The 20,000-nt window shown below is 43.7% G+C and overlaps 1 protein-coding gene across 11 annotated transcripts in view; it reads left to right on the top strand.

Annotated features, from left to right (window-relative positions):
- The window catches only part of LOC110496650 (engulfment and cell motility protein 1), a 171,653-nt gene that overhangs the window by 79,842 nt on the left and 71,811 nt on the right, over positions 1-20,000 (top strand). For all 11 annotated transcript variants that reach the window (XM_036953429.2, XM_036953433.2, XM_036953435.2 and 8 more), the window contains one exon: positions 2,541-2,649. In XM_036953429.2, coding sequence (XP_036809324.1) covers positions 2,541-2,649 — 109 coding nt within the window. The remainder of the gene's footprint in view (positions 1-2,540; positions 2,650-20,000) is intronic.

Below are 20,000 nucleotides of genomic sequence, written 5' to 3'. Positions count from 1 at the left end.
TCAGGTCTGGGGAACGGGTGGGCCAGTCCATAGCATCAATGCCTTCCTCTTGCAGGAACTGCTGACACACTCTAGCCACATGAGGTCTAGCATTGTCTTGCATTAGGAGGAACCCAGGGCCAACCGCACCAGCATATGGTCTCACAAGGGGTCTGAGGATCTCATCTCGGTACCTAATGGCAGTCAGGCTACCTCTGGCGAGCACATGGAGGGCTGTGCGGCTCCCCAAAGAAATGCCACCCCACACCATGACTGACCCACCGCCAAACCGGTAATGCTGGAGGATGTTGTAGGCAGCAGAACGTTCTCCACGGCGTCTCTAGACTGTCACGTCTGTCACGTGCTCAGTGTGAACCTGCTTTCATCTGTGAAGAGCACAGGGCACCAGTTGCGAATTTGACAATCTTGGTGTTCTCTGGCAAATGCCAATCGTCCTGCACGGTGTTGGGCTGTAAGCACAACCCCCACCTGTGGACATCGGGCCCTCATGCCACCCTCATGGAGTCTGTTTCTGACCGTTTGAGCAGACACATGCACATTTGTGGCCTGCTGGAGGTCATTTTGCAGGGCTCTGGCAGTGTTCCTCCTGCTCCTCCTTGCACAAAGGCGGAGGTAGTGGTCCTGCTGCTGGGTTGTTGCCCTCCTACGGCCTCCTCCACGTCTCCTGATGTACTGGCCTGTCTCCTGGTAGCGCCTTCATGCTCTGGACACTACGCTGACAGACACAGCAAACCTTCTTGCCACAGCTCGCATTGACGTGCCATCCTGGATGAGCTGCACTACCTGAGCCACTTGTGTGGGTTGTAGACTCCGTCTCATGTTACCACTAGAGTGAAAGCACCACCAGCATTCAAAAGTGACCAAAACATCAGCCAGGAAGCATAGGAACTGAGATGTGGTCTGTGGTTATCACCTGCAGAACCACTCCTTTATTGGGGGTGTCTTGCTAATTGCCTATCATTTCCAACTGTTGTCTATTCCATTTGCACAACAGCATGTGAAATGTATTGTCAATTAGTGTTGCTTCCTAAGTGGACAGTTTGATTTCACAGAAGTGTGATTGACTTGGAGTTACATTGTGTTGTTTAAGTGTTCCCTTTATTCTTTTGAACAGTGTATAATACTCTTACAAGAACTTGTGAATTCAATCCACACTTTAATACAAAGTAGCAAAACTGAGCCCTTCCATGGAAGGATCCTATCACAAACATAACAGGGCCGAGCCCCTCCATGGAAATAGACTAAATTCTCATATTACAGAGTCTTGCCTTTATAGGATTCTGTCTTTGTATAACATATAGAGTCCCCTCCCTCTATGAAAATAGCTTCCCTTGACCTTTCTCCATTATTTTATTTTCATCTCCGAGCGTGCTCACGCCCACTAACGCTCATATCTGCTTTTAGTTAGGTTATGTTGGTAGAACTCCTTTCACATCCCAAAAATAATGTATGCATTGCACGCTTATGTTTTACGTGTTAGTCATCAGGTATCTTGCTTCCATCTTTCTTCCTGTATCCTTTTGACCATAGTATGTTCAGCTGTCATAAATGTATGTATGGTCTTGGTTGAGGTTCAGAAGGTTCAGAAGACTACTGAACAGTTAATCAAATGTCTACCCGGACTATTTGCATTGACCCATTTTGTATGTCTCTATTTTTCTTTACACCAGCCCTATGCACACTCACTGGACTCTAGCCACACACTCACACATACTACACACACACACACACACACACACACACACACACACACACACACACACACACTTTCACACTCATCACATATGCTGCTCCTACTCTGTTTATTAACTATCCTGATTGCCAAGTCTGTTTTACTCCTCCCCACATGTACATATTATCTCAATCACCTCAACTCTCTCGTACCCCAGCACATTGACTCGGTACCTGTACTCCTTGTATATAACCTCGTTATTTTTATTGTGTTGCTATTTTTTTATTTTTTTGCAAATTATTCTTACTATTTAACTCTGCATTGTTGGGAAAGGGCTGGTAAGCATTTCACTGTTAGTCTACACCTCTTGTATTTCGGTACATGTGACAAATAAAATTGGATTTGATTTTGATTGAATTAAGATGGTACCATGGAGATAGGATAATCCAGTTAGCTGTGTCCCAGTTCCTTGTCCTGTTGGTGACCTTCTGCTGCCTCTGGTTTCTCTATCCCGCTCTGACTCTCTCCATGAGAATCATCTCTGTCAACTATGACCTCAGTGTGTCATAGGATTAATAGGTCAAGGGTCACACGGTTCCAGTTCATTAAAGGCCCTTGTTGAGATCTGTCTGTCTCTGTATGCATGTCTGTATGTATTTTATGTTTGTCTGTGTCTGTCTGTGCCTGTCTGTCTGTGCCTGTCTGTCTGTGCCTGTCGGTCTGTGCCTGTCGGTCTGTGCCTGTCGGTCTGTGCCTGTCGGTCTGTGCCTGTCTGTCTGTGCCTGGGTAGCTGTTAAACACTTGACAAAAGTATTTGCAAAAACGTTGGTGGATCGATAGATTGAGTGACTTTCTTTCCTTGTTCTAGATTGTTCTGGAGAACAGCAGTCGAGAGGACAAGCACGAGTGTCCGTTCGGCCGCAGCAGCATCGAGCTGACCAAGATGCTGTGTGAAATCCTCAAAGTGGGAGAGCTGCGTGAGTCTTTATTGGTATTAACTACCCTCCCCTCAACACCTGCCTGGTGTCATATCATTGCCTCGCTATTAGATCATAGTGTGCTTATAGGGTCGTATTCACAGACAACCAAACAGACCGAAACGGGGAGGGATTACCTGAAGTTGTCCAATAATAAATGTTTGTTTTCGTTTCCTGTTGCTACGATGAAAACGTTTTTGCTACGACCCTGATTTACTGACAATGGCGTTCTGTGGATTGTATGGGTGCTGAATACCAGATATTATCTGTGAACTGATGAAAGTATTTGAACGAGTTTTTGTCTTGGTTAGTCACATTCTATGGTCCTCTGAATACAAACAACCTAAAAAAACACCAAGGAAACAAATACAAAGTACTACGGTACCTGGAGTGTTTCTCTGTGGCCACATTTTTCCTCGTAAATCTCCAAATCTGATTGGCTTGTGCTTGGTAAATGTAGCTCCAGCAGTCACATGTTCTCTGAACTACTGCAGATTGTGTGACTCAGCTCTCTCCATTGACTTCTAACCCTGTTGATTGTTAGTGGAGGAATGGGTTGGAAAGGGCACTTTTGATATACAAGGGTTAAAAGCATCTTAGCCTGTTTTCACATTAAGCCCAGCCATATTCATTCAGACAGAGAGAGGGATGGAAATACCCTCCAGAGCATTTTACTGTCTCAGTCAGACTAGAAGAGTAAACTCTGTCTCCTGCAGTGAAGATAAAGGGACCCATTATACTTTGTAATTGTGCTGGAGTTCATCAATTCTTGATGAAGTGAGTAGACTTCAAGTGAGCCCTATTCCCCCTCCTAATACACTGAATCAGCCTGGGACTCGCACTCCCGCAGGGGAAAAAAAGCTGGGTCATGTTCCAGTCAAGAAAAAAAGAAAGACTCCCTACACTTCTACACCCCTTATCCACTCCTTAGCCTCCTCTTCAACCTTACATGATGTACTATCTCCTAACTTCATCTTAGTGGGATGGAAAGGTTGTAAATGTAGCCTACCTAAAAAAAAAAAAAAATTTTTTTTAGAAGTGATACTGTGTTATGAAAAAGAGACCACCTCTTGGTAAATCAAATCAAATTTTATTTGTCACATACACATGGTTAGCAGATGTTAATGCGAGTGTAGCGAAATGCTTGTGCTTCTAGTTCCGACAATGCAGTAATAATCAACAAGTAATCTAGCTAACAATTCCAAAGCTACTACCTTATAGTAGTAGCGTAAGGGGATAAAAGTGTAAGGGGATAAAGAATATGTACATAAAGATATATGAATGAGTGATGGTACAGAGCGGCATAGGCAAGATACAGTAGATGGTATTGAGAGCAGTATATACAGTGCCTTGAGAAAGTATTCGGCCCCCTTGAACTTTGCGACCTTTTGCCACATTTCAGGCTTCAAACATAAAGATATAAAACTGTATTTTTTTGTGAAGAATCAACAACAAGTGGGACACAATCATGAAGTGGAACGACATTTATTGGATATTTAAAACTTTTTTAACAAATCAAAAACTGAAAAATTGGGCGTGCAAAATTATTCAGCCCCCCTAAGTTAATACTTTGTAGAGCCACCTTTTGCTGCGATTACAGCTGTAAGTCGCTTGGGGTATGTCTCTATCAGTTTTGCACATCGAGAGACTGAATTTTCTTCCCATTCCTCCTTGCAAAACAGCTCGAGCTCAGTGAGGTTGGATGGAGAGCATTTGTGAACAGCAGTTTTCAGTTCTTTCCACAGATTCTCGATTGGATTCAGGTCTGGACTTTGACTTGGCCATTCTAACACCTGGATATGTTTATTTTTGAACCATTCCATTGTAGATTTTGCTTTATGTTTTGGATCATTGTCTTGTTGGAAGACAAATCTCCGTCCCAGTCTCAGGTCTTTTGCAGACTCCATCAGGTTTTCTTCCAGAATGGTCCTGTATTTGGCTCCATCCATCTTCCCATCAATTTTAACCATCTTCCCTGTCCCTGCTGAAGAAAAGCAGGCCCAAACCATGATGCTGCCACCACCATGTTTGACAGTGGGGATGGTGTGTTCAGCTGTGTTGCTTTTACGCCAAACATAACGTTTTGCATTGTTGCCAAAAAGTTCAATTTTGGTTTCATCTGACCAGAGCACCTTCTTCCACATGTTTGGTGTGTCTCCCAGGTGGCTTGTGGCAAACTTTAAACGACACTTTTTATGGATATCTTTAAGAAATGGCTTTCTTTTTGCCACTCTTCCATAAAGGCCAGATTTGTGCAATATACGACTGATTGTTGTCCTATGGACAGAGTCTCCCACCTCAGCTGTAGATCTCTGCAGTTCATCCAGAGTGATCATGGGCCTCTTGGCTGCATCTCTGATCAGTCTTCTCCTTGTATGAGCTGAAAGTTTAGAGGGACGGCCAGGTCTTGGTAGATTTGCAGTGGTCTGATACTCCTTCCATTTCAATATTATCGCTTGCACAGTGCTCCTTGGGATGTTTAAAACTTGGGAAATCTTTTTGTATCCAAATCCGGCTTTAAACTTCTTCACAACAGTATCTCGGACCTGCCTGGTGTGTTACTTGTTCTTCATGATGCTCTCTGCGCTTTTAACGGACCTCTGAGACTATCACAGTGCAGGTGCATTTATACGGAGACTTGATTACACACAGGTGGATTGTATTTATCATCATTAGTCATTTAGGTCAACATTGGATCATTCAGAGATCCTCACTGAACTTCTGGAGAGAGTTTGCTGCACTGAAAGTAAAGGGGCTGAATATTTTTGCACGCCCAATTTTTCAGTTTTTGATTTGTTAAAAAAGTTTGAAATATCCAATAAATGTCGTTCCACTTCATGATTGTGTCCCACTTGTTGTTGATTCTTCACAAAAAAATACAGTTTTATATCTTTATGTTTGAAGCCTGAAATGTGGCAAAAGGTCGCAAAGTTCAAGGGGGCCGAATACTTTCGCAAGGCACTGTACATATGAGATGAGTATGTAAACAAAGTGGCATAGTTAAAGTGGCTAGTGATACATGTATTACATAAAGATGCAGTAGATGATATAGAGTACAGTATATACATATCCATATGAGATGAATAATGTAGGGTATGTAAACATTATATTAGGTAGCATTGTTTAAAGTGGCTAGTGATATATTTTACATAATTTCCCATCAATTCCCATTATTAAAGTGGCTGGAGTTGAGTCAGTGTGTTGGCAGCAGCCACTCAATGTTAGTGGTGGCTGTTTAACAGTCTGATGGCCTTGAGATAGAAGCTGTTTTTCAGTCTCTCGGTCCCAGCTTTGATGCACCTGTACTGACCTCGCCTTCTGGATGATAGCGTGGTGAACAGGCAGTGGCTCGGGTGGTTGTTGTCCTTGATGATCTTTATGGCCTTCCTGTGACATCGGGTGGTGTAGGTGTCCTGGAGGGCAGGTAGTTTGCCCCCGGTGATGCGTTGTGCAGACCTCACTACCCTCTGGAGAGCCTTACGGTTGTGGGCGGAGCAGTTGCCGTACCAGGCGGTGATACAGCCCAACAGGATGCTCTCGATTGTGCATCTGTAGAAGTTTGTGAGTGCTTTTGGTGACAAGCCAAATTTCTTCACCCTCCTGAGGTTGAAGAGGCGCTGCTGCGCCTTCTTCACGATGCTGTCTGTGTGGGTGGACCAATTCAGTTTGTCTGTGATGTGTACGCAGAGGAACTTAAAACTTACTACCCTCTCCACTACTGTTCCATCGATGTGGATAGGGGGGTGTTCCCTCTGCTGTTTCCTGAAGTCCACAATCATCTCCTTAGTTTTGTTGACGTTGAGTGTGAGGTTATTTTCCTGACACCACACTCCGAGGGCCCTCACCTTCTACCTGTAGGCCGTCTCGTCGTTGTTGGTAATCAAGCCTACCACTGTTGTGTCGTCCGCAAACTTGATGATTGAGTTGGAGGCGTGCGTGGCCACGCAGTCGTGGGTGAACAGGGAGTACAGGAGAGGGCTCAGAACGCACCCTTGTGGGGCCCCAGTGTTGAGGATCAGCGGGGTGGAAATGTTGTTGCCTACCCTCACCACCTGGGTGAAGAAGAGGGTTTGGAAAGACTTGTACTCTGAGTCTGCATTGTCATCCAAAACCTCTGGAATTGAAATCCAAACCTTAAAGCGTATATCCTATCTCTGATTTCCTTTGGGATTCAGCTGTGAACTCTCCGTATTAAAATCGCATGTCAGTTTTGACCTAGACGCTCGCTCATGCATGGTTCTGGTTAGTTTGTGGTAACTCTGCACTCTAACTTTAATGGCCTTTATACTCATTAATATTGATGGCCATGGAAGGAGTCATGCAGAGTTGGGTTGGGTTGGGGTCAAATCCATTTTAAGTCAGTCATTTCAAGAAGTCAATGGCAGTGTTCAATTGATTTGTTGATTTTCAATCATGAGTTGAAAACTGCCATTTATCTTCAATGATTTAGAAATGATTTTATATCAATGATTTATAAATTATTTATAAATCCATACATTGAATTCAGTTAGCTTTCTGATTTGATGAAGTTCAAATGAGATCGAGCCCAAAGCCTGGCGTGAGGTGTTAACAGGGGCTGAAACAGCTCAGAGGGGGGAGGAGGGCCCTGTGTGTTAGGTGACACCCTAGGGGTGAACCCCCCGCCCCTCTCCTCTCCATCTGTCTGGAGGTACGCTCCACTGGTCTGTGTCTGACAGGCTTGTCTCTTATCACAGTCTGGAACACGCACAGCTTTTTTTTCTCCTATTTTTGTGCCTACTGCCTACTTGGCATGTGTCCCAAGCAAAAAATATTTAATGTCATTGGCAAACACCTGGTGTTATAATTGTTGAATAAATTAAATGTATAATTTTGTCCTAAATGTTTTTGTTCATGTTGGTCACATTTTTGTTTGTGTTCAGACATGCTATATGTGTGTAAAAACCTCATGGTTGTGGATGTCTTATCCTCTCTTCCTCGAGCGTTAAATGTTGACGACTACTGTACACTACAGTACCCTATGTATAATGGCTTCACTAAGCGGATGGATGGTATATGGGGCTGGCAGGTAGCTGTCCTAGAAGAAATCACATTTTATTGGTCACATACACATATTTAACAATGTTATTGTGGGTGTAACGAAATGCTAAAGAAATATGCTGAATAACTAATGGCATGGAATTAGTGGAACCCACCAGAACCCCCCCAGTCCATGTCAAGGCCTGGGACATGACATATTCCAGACAGAGAAAGACACTGAGGGTGAGGGGGGGGGGGGGTACGGGATGACAGTGACACTAAATATTATTTCGTAGCCAGGCATATACAATGAGTGTACAAAACATTAAGAACACCTTCCTAATATTGAGTTGAATATTGAGCAACCCCTTTTGCCCTCAGAACAGCCTCAATTCATTGGGGCAGGGACTCTACAAGGTGTTGAAATCGTTCCACAGGGATGCTGGCCCATGTTGACTCAAACACTTCCCACAATTGTGTCATGTTGGCTGGATGTCCATTGGGTGGTGGACCATTCTTGATAAACACAGGAAATTGTTGAGTGTGAAAGACCCAGCAGCTCCTGACACAAACCTGTGCACCTGACACCTACCCCGTTCAAAGGCACTTAAATATTTTTTATTTCCCATTCACCCTCGGAATGGCACACAATCCATGTCTCAATTGTCTCAAGGCTTAAAAACCCTTCTTTAACCCGTCTCCTACCCTTCATCTACGCTGAATTGAAGTGTATTTAACAAGTGACGTCAAGGGATCATAGCTTTCACCTGGATTCACCTGGTCAGTCTATGTCATGGAAAGAGCAGGTGTTCATAATGTTTTGTGCCCTCAGTGTACAGCAAAGAATTTTATTAGTGACAAGATGACGACATAGAATTTGGCATCATATTCAGTCTCAATGCAAACCAACAGACAGAAGCTTAGCATTTTAAAGTGTCATTATGACACTTGGGAGTTGCACTCAGTATAATTCAACAGAGCATCCAAGCATATGGAAATTAGGAGGGAAATGGAAAAAGCGAGGTTTAATGTTCACAAATTGAGGTAATTATTGGAAAGGAGTTGGGACAGGATGGGTAGAGGTAGTTAGTCATTCTGAGCTCTCGCTGCAGCCTAGGACGTCTCTAAATTATTTACTGTAAAAGTGTGAGGGCAGAGACAGACGCAACCCTCCACTGACACCAAAACAGTGTTAAATTAAGTCCGAAAGGGAAGCAGTGGCAAAATTCTTCATTAAATAGTAATGGTCTGCCTTCTTAAAAAAGTGAAAATGAAAATGAAACACTCTGGTGTTAGCGTGGAGGAGAAAGAAACATTCAAAGCCATAGCTCTTTCTCTTCACGATAAGGAATTAATCTCTGCGCCAACCGTGACCATTTTTTTTTCTCGGATCATTTACTTTCGTTTGCGGCCGTGAAATGCCAATAAACCTCCGGTGGGTTTTGGACTTCTTAGTTCCCCATCTACCCAGGCTAATCACACAACAGGATTCTGGCAGTGCTTGGGCGTCTTGAGGCCTTTTTAGTTTTAGCCTATAATTCTCCATCCCCTCTGTCCCTCCACTATCCCATCCCACTCTTTAATAGAGCAACACCTCCATCCCAAATAGCACCCTATCCCCTATATTCTTGCTGCTGGTGAGTCTCTGATCCACCTCTATGCAGACGACACCATTCTGTACACCTCTGGCCCTTCTTTGGACACTGTGTTAACAACCCTCTAGACGAGCTTCAATGCCATACAACTCTCCTTCCGTGGCCTCCAATTGCTCTTAAATACAAGTAAAACTAAATGCATGCTCTTCAACCGATCGCTGCCTGCACCTGTCCGCCCATCCAACATCACTACTCTGGACGGTTCTGACTTAGAATATGTGGACAACTACAAATACCTAGGTGTCTGGTTAGACTGTAAACTCTCCTTTCAGACTCACATCAAACATCTCCAATCCAAAGTTAAATCTAGAATTGGCTTCCTATTTCACAACAAAGCATCCTTCACTCATGCTGCCAAACATACCCTTGTAAAACTGACCATTCTACCGATCCTCGACTTCGGCGATGTCATTTACAAAATAGCCTCAAATACCCTACTCAATAAATTGGATGCAGTCTATCACAGTGCCATCCGTTTTGTCACCAAAGCCCCATATACCACCCACCACTGTGACCTGTACACTCTCGTTGGCTGGCCCTCGCTTCATACTCGTCGCCAAACCCACTTGCTCCATGTCATCTACAAGACCCTGCTAGGTAAAGTCCCCCCTTATCTCAGCTCGCTGGTCAACAGAGCAGCACCCACCTGTAGCACGCGCTCCAGCAGTTATATCTCTCTTGTCACCCCCAAAACCAATTCTTCCTTTGGCCGCCTCACCTCCCAGTTCTCTGCTGCCAATGACTGGAACGAACTACAAACATTTCTGAAACTGGAAACACTTATCTCCCTCACTAGCTTTAAGCACCAGCTGTCAGAACAGCTCACAGATTACTGCACCTGTACATAGCCCATCTATAATTTAGCCCAAACAACTACCTCTTCCCCTACTGTATTTATTTATTTATTTATTTAGCTCCTTTGCACCCCATTATTATTATTTCTACTTTGCACATTCTTCCACTGCAAATCTACCATTCCAGTGTTTTACTTTCTATATTGTATTTACTTTGCCACCATGGCTTTTTTTTTGCCTTTACCTCCCTTATCTCACCTCATTTGCTCACATTGTATATAGACTTACTTCTCTACTGTATTATTGACTGTATGTTTGTTTTACTCCATGTGCAACTCTGTGTTGTTGTATGTGTCGAACTGCTTTGCTTTATCTTGACCAGGTCGCAGTTGTAAATGAGAACTTGTTCTCAACTTGCCTACCTGGTTAAATAAAGGTGAAATAAATAAATAAAATAAAAAAATATGGTGAACCTCTTTTGACGATAAGGGGAAAAGGGTCCCATTTGGGACACACCCCTTGGCTTATACCTTGAGGTCATTGTAGCCTACTGCCATTTTAAATCGGGTGCTGTGGCTTAATATCCCCCACTCAGACAACAACACCACCACAACAACCGCCGCAGAGCAGATTGCTGGGTCAGAGCTCGTATGAAGGACGCAGGGTATTCTGGAACATTCTCAAGTCAACAGATCAGTTTGAAAGAACATTTTCTCTGTTTTCCTTCCTGGGAACTTTGGTGCCAGACGGCAACGACAACGTGCATTGCACTTTAATGTTTCCATTTGACCCGAGGTTCAGTTACTGCCACAGTCGCCACCATAAATAAATATTGTTTTGGCACTTCTCTTGTTTGTATTTATATATTTGTATGCAGATGTGTGGTGAGCAGGTTGGGAGTTAAGGGGTATGCATGGGGCTTGTTTGGGCGAGCTGGCTGGGCTTGCTCCCTGTGTGTGTGTGTGTGTGTGTGTGTGTGTGTGTGTGTGTGTGTGTGTCACCTTGCTGCTTGGCTCTGTGTGCATTATTCATGTTCCCTTCCAGGGGTCCCCTCTCCTCCTCTCCAGCACCCCACCGCAGATCTTAAAGATTTATTGTCAGCAGCCCAGCATGTTTCCCCAGAACCGGTGTTAATGGAACGTCTGGTGGGCGGTTGGGCGAGCGGGCATGCGGTCAGGCGGGCCGCGTCTCTCTCTCTATTTCTCTTTCTTTCTCTATTTAAAAGGCCCATGTAATATTTATGACGTTATTTAGATTGCCGGGTGGTAGTGGCAGTGAAAAGTGTCCTGGTTATTGATTCATGGCATTTCCTCTCCTTCAGACACAGGACAGATTGTATTTGTGGGTTCAGAGAGGAGAGGACAGGAGAGACAGGACTGGGCAGTTCTCAGAATTACCATGGCCTTCTCCATACCTGTCTCCTGGATGCTGGTATCATTCTGTAGAGCGAAGCGTAGAACTTGACTTTTTAAGGTAGTTTACGATTGAGCCAACATGCAATGTCTACCGTGAATCCTCTCTGAAGTAATGCCTAAGCTTTAGCTCATCGGGTTAACACAGTCTTGTGACCACAAACCAGTATGAATCATGTGATGTCAGTTTTGTCTGACTGTTTGGAATTGAGTGATGTCATCAGCTGTTACCTGTGAGGTTGTTCCCCAGTCATGGTTGATCCCTCCGAGGCTCCTCTCTGCTGTGTGCTTGTGAACTCAGCAGGGTCTCAAACTGATTAGCAGTAACACATCCTTAAATAAATAAAGGTTAAATAAACACACACACACACACAGTCCCACAGTCACACACAGTCACCTACCTGATTGTAGGTGTGCTGTGATGTGTTTGGAGTCTGTTAGTAAAATGCCACAGGGGATACTCCAGTCTTCTCCTTTGTGAAGCAGCATTGTCAGCCAGAGGTACGGACACACACACAAACAGTGAGAGATGGAGTGAATGTCTTCTTGGTCTGCCTCCAAGTGAGAAATTGGCATTGAACAGGGAAGGAGTTTGTTCTACTCTCCCTAATGATTAGCCAAATAAAATGCTATTTGTTGAATAAATGATCAGAGACCAAAGTATTTGAGTTTACAGACTGCTGCTGTGTGGATGAAAGCATACACAAAGTTTAGACAATATGTTACATTTCCTCTTACTGGGTTCACTTAGTGCTTTATAGCTTACTTTCATCATTGGTGGGATCACTTCCAGTACACAGACAAGCAGTTACTACAATTGATTAAAGAGTGAAACCCTGGCCAATGGAGAGTCAGGCCTGGTTAGAATGAAACCCTGGCCAATGGAGAGTCAGGCCTGGTTAGAATGAAACCCTGGCCAATGGAGAGTCAGGCCTGGTTAGAATGAAACCCTGGCCAATGGAGAGTCAGGCCTGGTTAGAATGAAACCCTGGCCAATGGAGAGTCAGGCCTGGTTAGAATGAAACCCTGGCCAATGGAGAGTCAGGCCTGGTTAGAATGAAACCCTGGCCAATGGAGAGTCAGGCCTGGTTAGAATGAAACCCTGGCCAATGGAGAGTCAGGCCTGGTTAGAATGAAACCCTGGCCAATGGAGAGTCAGGCCTGGTTAGAATGAAACCCTGGCCAATGGAGAGTCAGGCCTGGTTAGAATGAAACCCTGGCCAATGGAGAGTCAGGCCTGGTTAGAGTGAAACCCTGGCCAATGGAGAGTCAGGCCTGGTTAGAATGAATTCTGCCACTGAGAAGGTCATCAATAGGTTTGATGCTAGAACTTCAGAGAATCTGATCATTAGCTTAAAAGAATGATCCTATTTGAAGTGACTAGTTAAATCCTGTGGTTTTAGCCAGTAAATCCTCTTACGGATGTTGTAGCGGGTGAAGAGGATGAGACTAAAGGGGTGGAAGGAGTAAAAGGGTGGATGATGTACATTTTCTAAAGCGGTTTATCTTCCCACTTTGTCCCCATCTCTTCCTTCATCCGCTCTGATCTAACGGGACTTGACAGGTGAAAGCTGCACGGTCTAATCCCATCCACTCCTTATCACCAGAGCTTTCCCTGACTGTTATTTTCCAAGGAACAACTCTGGGGTCGTAGTTACAGCCCACAACTATAGCGCCTGGGCATTCCTGGTAAGGTCACACGGTGAGGACAACACCACTTTACACTTTTGAGACGGATCCCATCTACAATGAGCGTAGTAGCTCTTCCATGTGCTGAAAACAAGCAGATATTTGAAAAGACAGCGAGCACATACACAAGCATGGGTTGTTTTCTACCGACTGCTAATGCAGTGGAATATAAAGTAGAAAAAACTGTGTGCTCATTCCTCAGCTCTGACAAAATGCTTGATGTAGATTAAATGCATTGTAATGTTGAGATTGCTCCAACATATTGTTTCTTCTTCTTCAGAGCAGGAAATAGACTAGTGTTGGCTTTGTGTGTGAGACAAGAAGAATCTGAGTTTGTTTGTTCTGTCCGGGACAGCTGTTGGTAGTAGACTGTAAGAGATGTGTGTTTATTTGCATACGTTACGTTTCTCTATTCCTCTGTATTTGAGGATGGCTGTCGCATAATGAAAAGATGTGAAGAACGATTTGAAATAATAATTCACCGGAATAAGAATGATTTTGATTTGTCTGCTTCTTATTTCTGAATTGGACAGGGCTGTGTGGTTTAAAATGGATGTGTGTATTTCTTCGTTCAGGAATAATTCTGTCTGTATTCGGGCACGGCTGTCAGATGTGGAATAATAGATGTTGGTTTTTCTCATGAGAATGATCTGATTTCTCTGCCTGTGTTTCTCATGAGAATGATCTGATTTCTCTGCCTGTTTTTCTCATGAGAATGATCTGATTTCTCTGCCTGTTTTTCTCATGAGAATGATCTGATTTCTCTGCCTGTTTTTCTCATGAGAATGATCTGATTTCTCTGCCTGTTTTTTTTTCTCATGAGATTGATCTGATTTCTTGTTAACAAACTACAGTTTTGGCAAGTCGGTAAGGACATCTACTTTGTGCATGACACAAGTCATTTTTCTAACAATTGTTTACGGACAGATTATTTCACTTATAAATCACTATCACAATTCCAGTGGGTCAGAAGTTTACATCCATTAGGTTGACTGTGCCTTTAAACAGCTTGGAAAATTCAAGAAAATGATGTCATGGCTTTAGAAGCTTCTGATAGGCTACTTGACATAATTTGACACAACCTGTGGATGTATTTTAATTTATTTTATTTTATTTTATCTTTATTTAACTAGGCAAGTCAGTTAAGAACAAATTCTTATTTTCAATGACGGCCTAGGAACAGTGGGTTAACTGCCTTGTTCAGGGGCAGAGCGACAGATTTTTACCATGTCAGCTCGGGGATTCGATCTTGCAACCTTTTGATTACAAGTCCGATGCTCTAAACACTAGGCTACCTACCACACCCAAGGTCTACCTTCAAATCCAGTGCCTCTTTGCTTGACATCATGGGAAAATCAAAAGAAATCAGCCAAGACCTCAGAAAAAAAATAATTGTAGACCTCCACAAGTCTGGTTCATCCTTGGGAGCAATTTCCAAACGCCTGAAGGTACCACGTTCATCTGTACAAACAATAGTACGCAAGTTCTAACACCATGAGACCACGCAGCCGTCATACCGCTCAGGAAGGAGACGCGTTCTGTCTCCTAGAGATGAACATACTTTTTGTGCGAAAAGTGCAAATCAATCCCAGAACAACAGCAAAGGACCTTGTGAAGATGCTGGAGGAAACAGGTACAAAAGTATCTATATCCACAGTAAAATGAGTCCTATATCGACATAACCTGAAAGGCCGCTCAGCAAGGAAGAAGCCACTGCTCCAAAAACCGCCATAAAAAAGCCAGACTACAGTTTGAAACTGCACATGGGGACAAAGATCGTACTTTTTGGAGAAATGTCCTCTGGTCTCATGATACAAAAATAGAACTGTTTGGCCATAATGACCATCGTTATGTTTGGAGGAAAAATGGGGAGGCTTGCAAGCCGAAGAACACCATCCCAACCGTGAAGCACGGGGGTGGCAGCATCATGTTGTGGGAGTGTTTTGCTGCAGGAGGGACTTATGCACGTCATAAAATAGACCGCATCATGAGGCAGGAAAATTATGTGGATATATTGAAGCAACATCTCAAGGTAAAGCTTGGTTGCAAATGGGTCTTCCAAATGGACATGACCCCAAGCATGCTTCACAAGTTGTGGCAAAATGGCTTAAGGACAACAAAGTCAAGGTATTGGAGTGGCCATTTCAAAGCCCTGACCTCAATCCTATTGAAAATTTGTGCAAGCAAGGAGGCCTACAAACCTGACTCAGTTACACCAGCTCTGTCAGGAGGAATGGGCCAAAATTCACAAAACTTATTGTGGGAAGCTTGTGGAAGGCTACCCGAAACGTTTGACCCAAGTTAAACCATTTCAAGGCAATGCTACCAAATACTAATTGAGTGTATGTAAACTTCTGACCCACGGGGAATGTGATGAAATAATTAAAAGCTGGGAAAAATGATTCTCTCTACTATTATTCTGACATTTCACATTATTAAAATAAAGTGGTGATCCTAACTGATCTAAGACAGGGACTTTTTACTTGGATTCAATGTCAGGAATTGTGAAAAACTGATTTAAATGTAGTTGGCTAAGGTGTATGTAAACCTCTGACTTCAAATGTATATTAGGGTGTGTGTGAGCTGTTGTAAGTCTCAGTCTCTGGTCTGTTGTTTTAACCACACTGGGTTACCTGCCAGCCCTGATAACTCTCCCTGTCCAGTCAGTCACCTTCTCGCCATCTAATACATCTTAACCCGTCTTGTAGACTCTTCTCTTCTCCACGCACTACTGAAGAGTCCTGAACAGTTACTACTCTATACCTTGCATCAAACCATGTACGTGTGTGATAACTGATCGTCTTTCTTGACCACAACTGTGTTCAAATATTTAAGTCCTGCTGTTTTAAAGTTTGTAATTGCCAACATGGCAAGAAATACAACTGATCTTACTCAACTGAGTTCTCACATTAAACACAGCATTAAACAACAGTTCTGTTGATGACAAGGGGAATGGAAACTCAGCTGTTCACCATGGATGAGTCCCAAATTAAACCCTATTCCCTTTGTAGTGCACTTCCTTTGACCAGGGCCCGCAGGGAGCAATGGTACCCCATTGCCTTCATAGTGCACTACTTTTGACCAAATGAAGTACTATAAATGGGGAACAGGGTGCAACTTGGGACAAAAGTATCCTCCTGCCAGCGTGGACACTGACTGGCCCTGCCACTGACTGGCCCTGCCACTGACTGGCCCTGCCACTGACTGGCCCTGCCACTGACTGGCCCTGACACTGACTGGCCCTGACACTGACTGGCCCTGACACTGACTGGCCCTGACACTGACTGGCCCTGACTGGCACTGACTGACACTGACTGACACTGACTGACACTGACTGGCACTGACTGGCACTGACTGGCACTGACTGGCACTGACTGACACTGACTGGCACTGACTGGCCCTGACACTGACTGGCCCTGACACTGACTGGCCCTGACTGACACTGACTGGCCCTGACTGACACTGACTGGCACTGACTGGCCCTGCCACTGACTGGCCCTGCCACTGACTGGCCCTGCCACTGACTGGCCCTGCCACTGACTGGCCCTCACACTGACTGGCCCTCACACTGACTGGCCCTCACACTGACTGGCCCTGACACTGACTGGCCCTGCCACTGACTGGCCCTGACACTGACTGGCCCTCACACTGACTGGCCTACACACTGACTGGCCCTCACACTGACTGGCCCTCACACTGACTGGCCCTCACACTGACTGGCCCTGACACTGACTGGCCCTGAAAGGTGTTGCTGATGCTGCGTCTCACATACACACACACACATTCCCCTTGTTGCAAGTTGACGTCCACGTAGGGCTGGGCGATATGGCCTAAAACTCATATCTGCATTTTTGTTTTTCAAACTTATTGGCGATTCACGATATATTTCTCTCTTCTTAATGTTTTCTCTAAATAAGCTTTGTTGTAAAGGTAAAATACCCTGCATTTAAAACAGTCAGCAATAATCTAATACATTCAGAGCTTGTGAAAGTATATCTAGTCTGAATATATTCCTTCCACAGCCATAAGATCCACTAATTATTTTATCAAAATATTTGTACCTGCTTTTTTCTTGCAATAATCACTGATCTGGCTTTCAGGTCTGACTATAAAATGCTCTTTTTGTTACAAATTTAACCAGAACCATGCATAATGCACATTCACTAATAATGTAGCAGGCATTATAGAAAATTAACACTGGTTTCATAAACAGTCTCTCAAGCACAAGCCCACGTGCTAGTGAGTAGCCAACTAATATTTATATTTCAAGTTTAGCCAACTTGGATCCAAGTATAATTTCACAAGCTCTGAATTCCGCTAACAAAGGGAAACAGTTAATGTTATGAACAGAACTTTATGGCCGTCTCCAACTGTTTGAACAGCCTGTTAGCCTGTCCACTTTGTTCAGATGTTGAAATCAAGTGGACTACCTTGTTTCTCAGAATGAGAACGAGTTGCCAATTCCTTATATAATTGTTTTAAGCTTTATGCTAAGCAACTAGTATAGCAATCCTTATTTGACTAAAATGCTGCTAGCGATATGTGATACCATTATGCACTTGCAACTAACTGTGCATTCATTTTCCAGAATGAATGTTCATTCAGTTTTAGTAGTGTCTGCTCTGCTCCAAATTTGAGGAGTTGAGTTATAAACAGGGTAACTCCTCTATTACAGTAAAATAATGTCCCAATGTGTGTTGGTGTCCATATGGCCGATTCTGTTGGACCAAACCTCAAATGCAAATAGCAAGTTAACAGTTTGACAGAGAGAAGGAAGTGATCAATCATCTTTGTTGTTGTGAATGGTAGGGGGAGGGGCTTGGGAGAAAGAGGAGACGCGAGAGGTTTCACTCGCCAAAATCTGTCAAAGAAACCCAATGTTTCTATGTGCTTATTTTGAACCTTGTCGCCTGCCTTCCCACCTTGGGGACAACGACTCCCATTGTTCGAGTGGAGACATGAGCATCTAGTCATTACATACAGATCTCTGGTGTAAATGGGAAGGTACACAGCACAGAAAGAGCGAACGAGACGAGACCAAAAATACAACATGAGAACAAGCCGACATAAACACTCATTAAAATGAAAAATAAAAAAAAACATTGATTCTGCAAAACAGGCATTTGGAATATCGCGGGAAAAAAACATACATTTGAATGAATCGAATTCATTCAATATATTGCACAGCCCTACGTCCAGGCCTGCTGGCGTGGTAATTGGAGTGAGGAAGACACATTTTCAGTGTATATTTGTCATGCTGGTTCCCTCCCTCGCTCCAAGGTGACTCTCCTCTCTGTGTTCCTCCTCTTGTTTCTCTCTCCCTTTAATCTCACTGGGCTCAGACAGATGTCAGGAAGGCTCTCTGCCTGCAGGTCCCACACTCACACTGTCTTTTACCTTCTCTCACACACACATTTATGCTCGCTCCCTTTCTCTCACACACACATTTATGCTCGCTCCCTCTCTCTCTCGCACACATTTATGCTCGCTCCCTCTCTCTCTCGCACACATTTATGCTCGCACCCTCTCTCTCTCGCACACACAACACACCAACACCCAGACACACACTCTCTCCCTTTCTACCCCCTCTTCCTCTCCTTTCTCTCTCTCTCCCTGTCTGTCACCTCGCCCCTCCGTGGTCATATCTGTGTGGCTAGTGTTTGCTCTGTCTGTTGAGCACTAATTAGCTATGTCCAGACAGGCGTCAATGTTCTGGAGCCTTCGTGGCCCGCCTTGAAATCAAACAGAAGTCTCTGAGATTACAACTTTTACCTCCAGGGCACCGACCACCCAGTCACAGCTGAGGATAGATACGAGATGGGTTGTGGTATATGACATTCCCAGAGCAGGCTCAAGAAAAACGTTTTTTTTTTGTCCATTAAAATAACATAAAATTGATCAGAAATACAGTGTAGACATTGTTAATGTTGTAAATTACTATTGTAGCTGGAAACTGATGATTTTTTATGGAATATCTACATAGGCGTACAGAGGGCCATTATCCGCAACCATCACCCCTGTGTTCCAATGGCACATTGTGTTAGCTAATCCAAGTCTATAATTTTAAAAGGCTAATTGATCATTAGAAAACACTTTTGCAATTACAGTTGAAGTCAGAAGTTTAGTTGGACTCATTTTACTGTGGATATAGATACTTGTGTACCTGTTTCCTCCAGCATCTTCACAAGGTCCTTTGCTGTTGTTCTGGGATTGATTTGCACTTTTCGTATCAAAGTACTTTCATCTCTAGGAGACAGAACGCGTTTCCTTCCTGAGCGGTATGATGGCTGCGTGGTTCCATGGTGTTTATACTTGCGTACTATTGTTTGTACAGATGAACGTGGTACTTTCAGGCGTTTGGAAATTGCTCCCCAGGATGAACCAGACTTGGAGGTCTGCAATTTCTTTTCTGAGGTCTTGGTTGATTTCTTTAGATTTTCCCATGATGTCAAGCAAAGAGGCACTGAGCTTGAAGGTAGACCTTGAAATACATCCACAGGTACATCTCCAATTGACTCAAATGATGTCAATTAGCCAATCAGAAGCTTCTAAAGCCATGACATAATTTTCTGGAATTTTCCAAGCTATTTAAAGGCACAGTCAACTTAGTGTATGTTAGCTTCTTACCCACTGGAATTGTGATACAGTGAAATAATTTGTCTGTAAACAATTGTTGGAAAAATGACGTGTAATGCACAAAGTAGATGTCCTAACCAACTTGCCAAAACTATAGTTTGTTAATAGGAAATTTGTGGAGTGGTTTAAAAACAAGTTTTAATGACTCCAACATAAGTGTATGTAAA

The sequence above is a fragment of the Oncorhynchus mykiss genome, chromosome 18 (genome assembly GCF_057628025.1).
Source record: "Oncorhynchus mykiss isolate SJ-2025 chromosome 18, ASM5762802v1, whole genome shotgun sequence".
Taxonomy (NCBI): domain Eukaryota; kingdom Metazoa; phylum Chordata; class Actinopteri; order Salmoniformes; family Salmonidae; genus Oncorhynchus; species Oncorhynchus mykiss.
The sequence above is the reverse complement of the archived record's forward strand: the minus strand, read 5'-3'. Positions and strand labels throughout refer to the sequence as shown.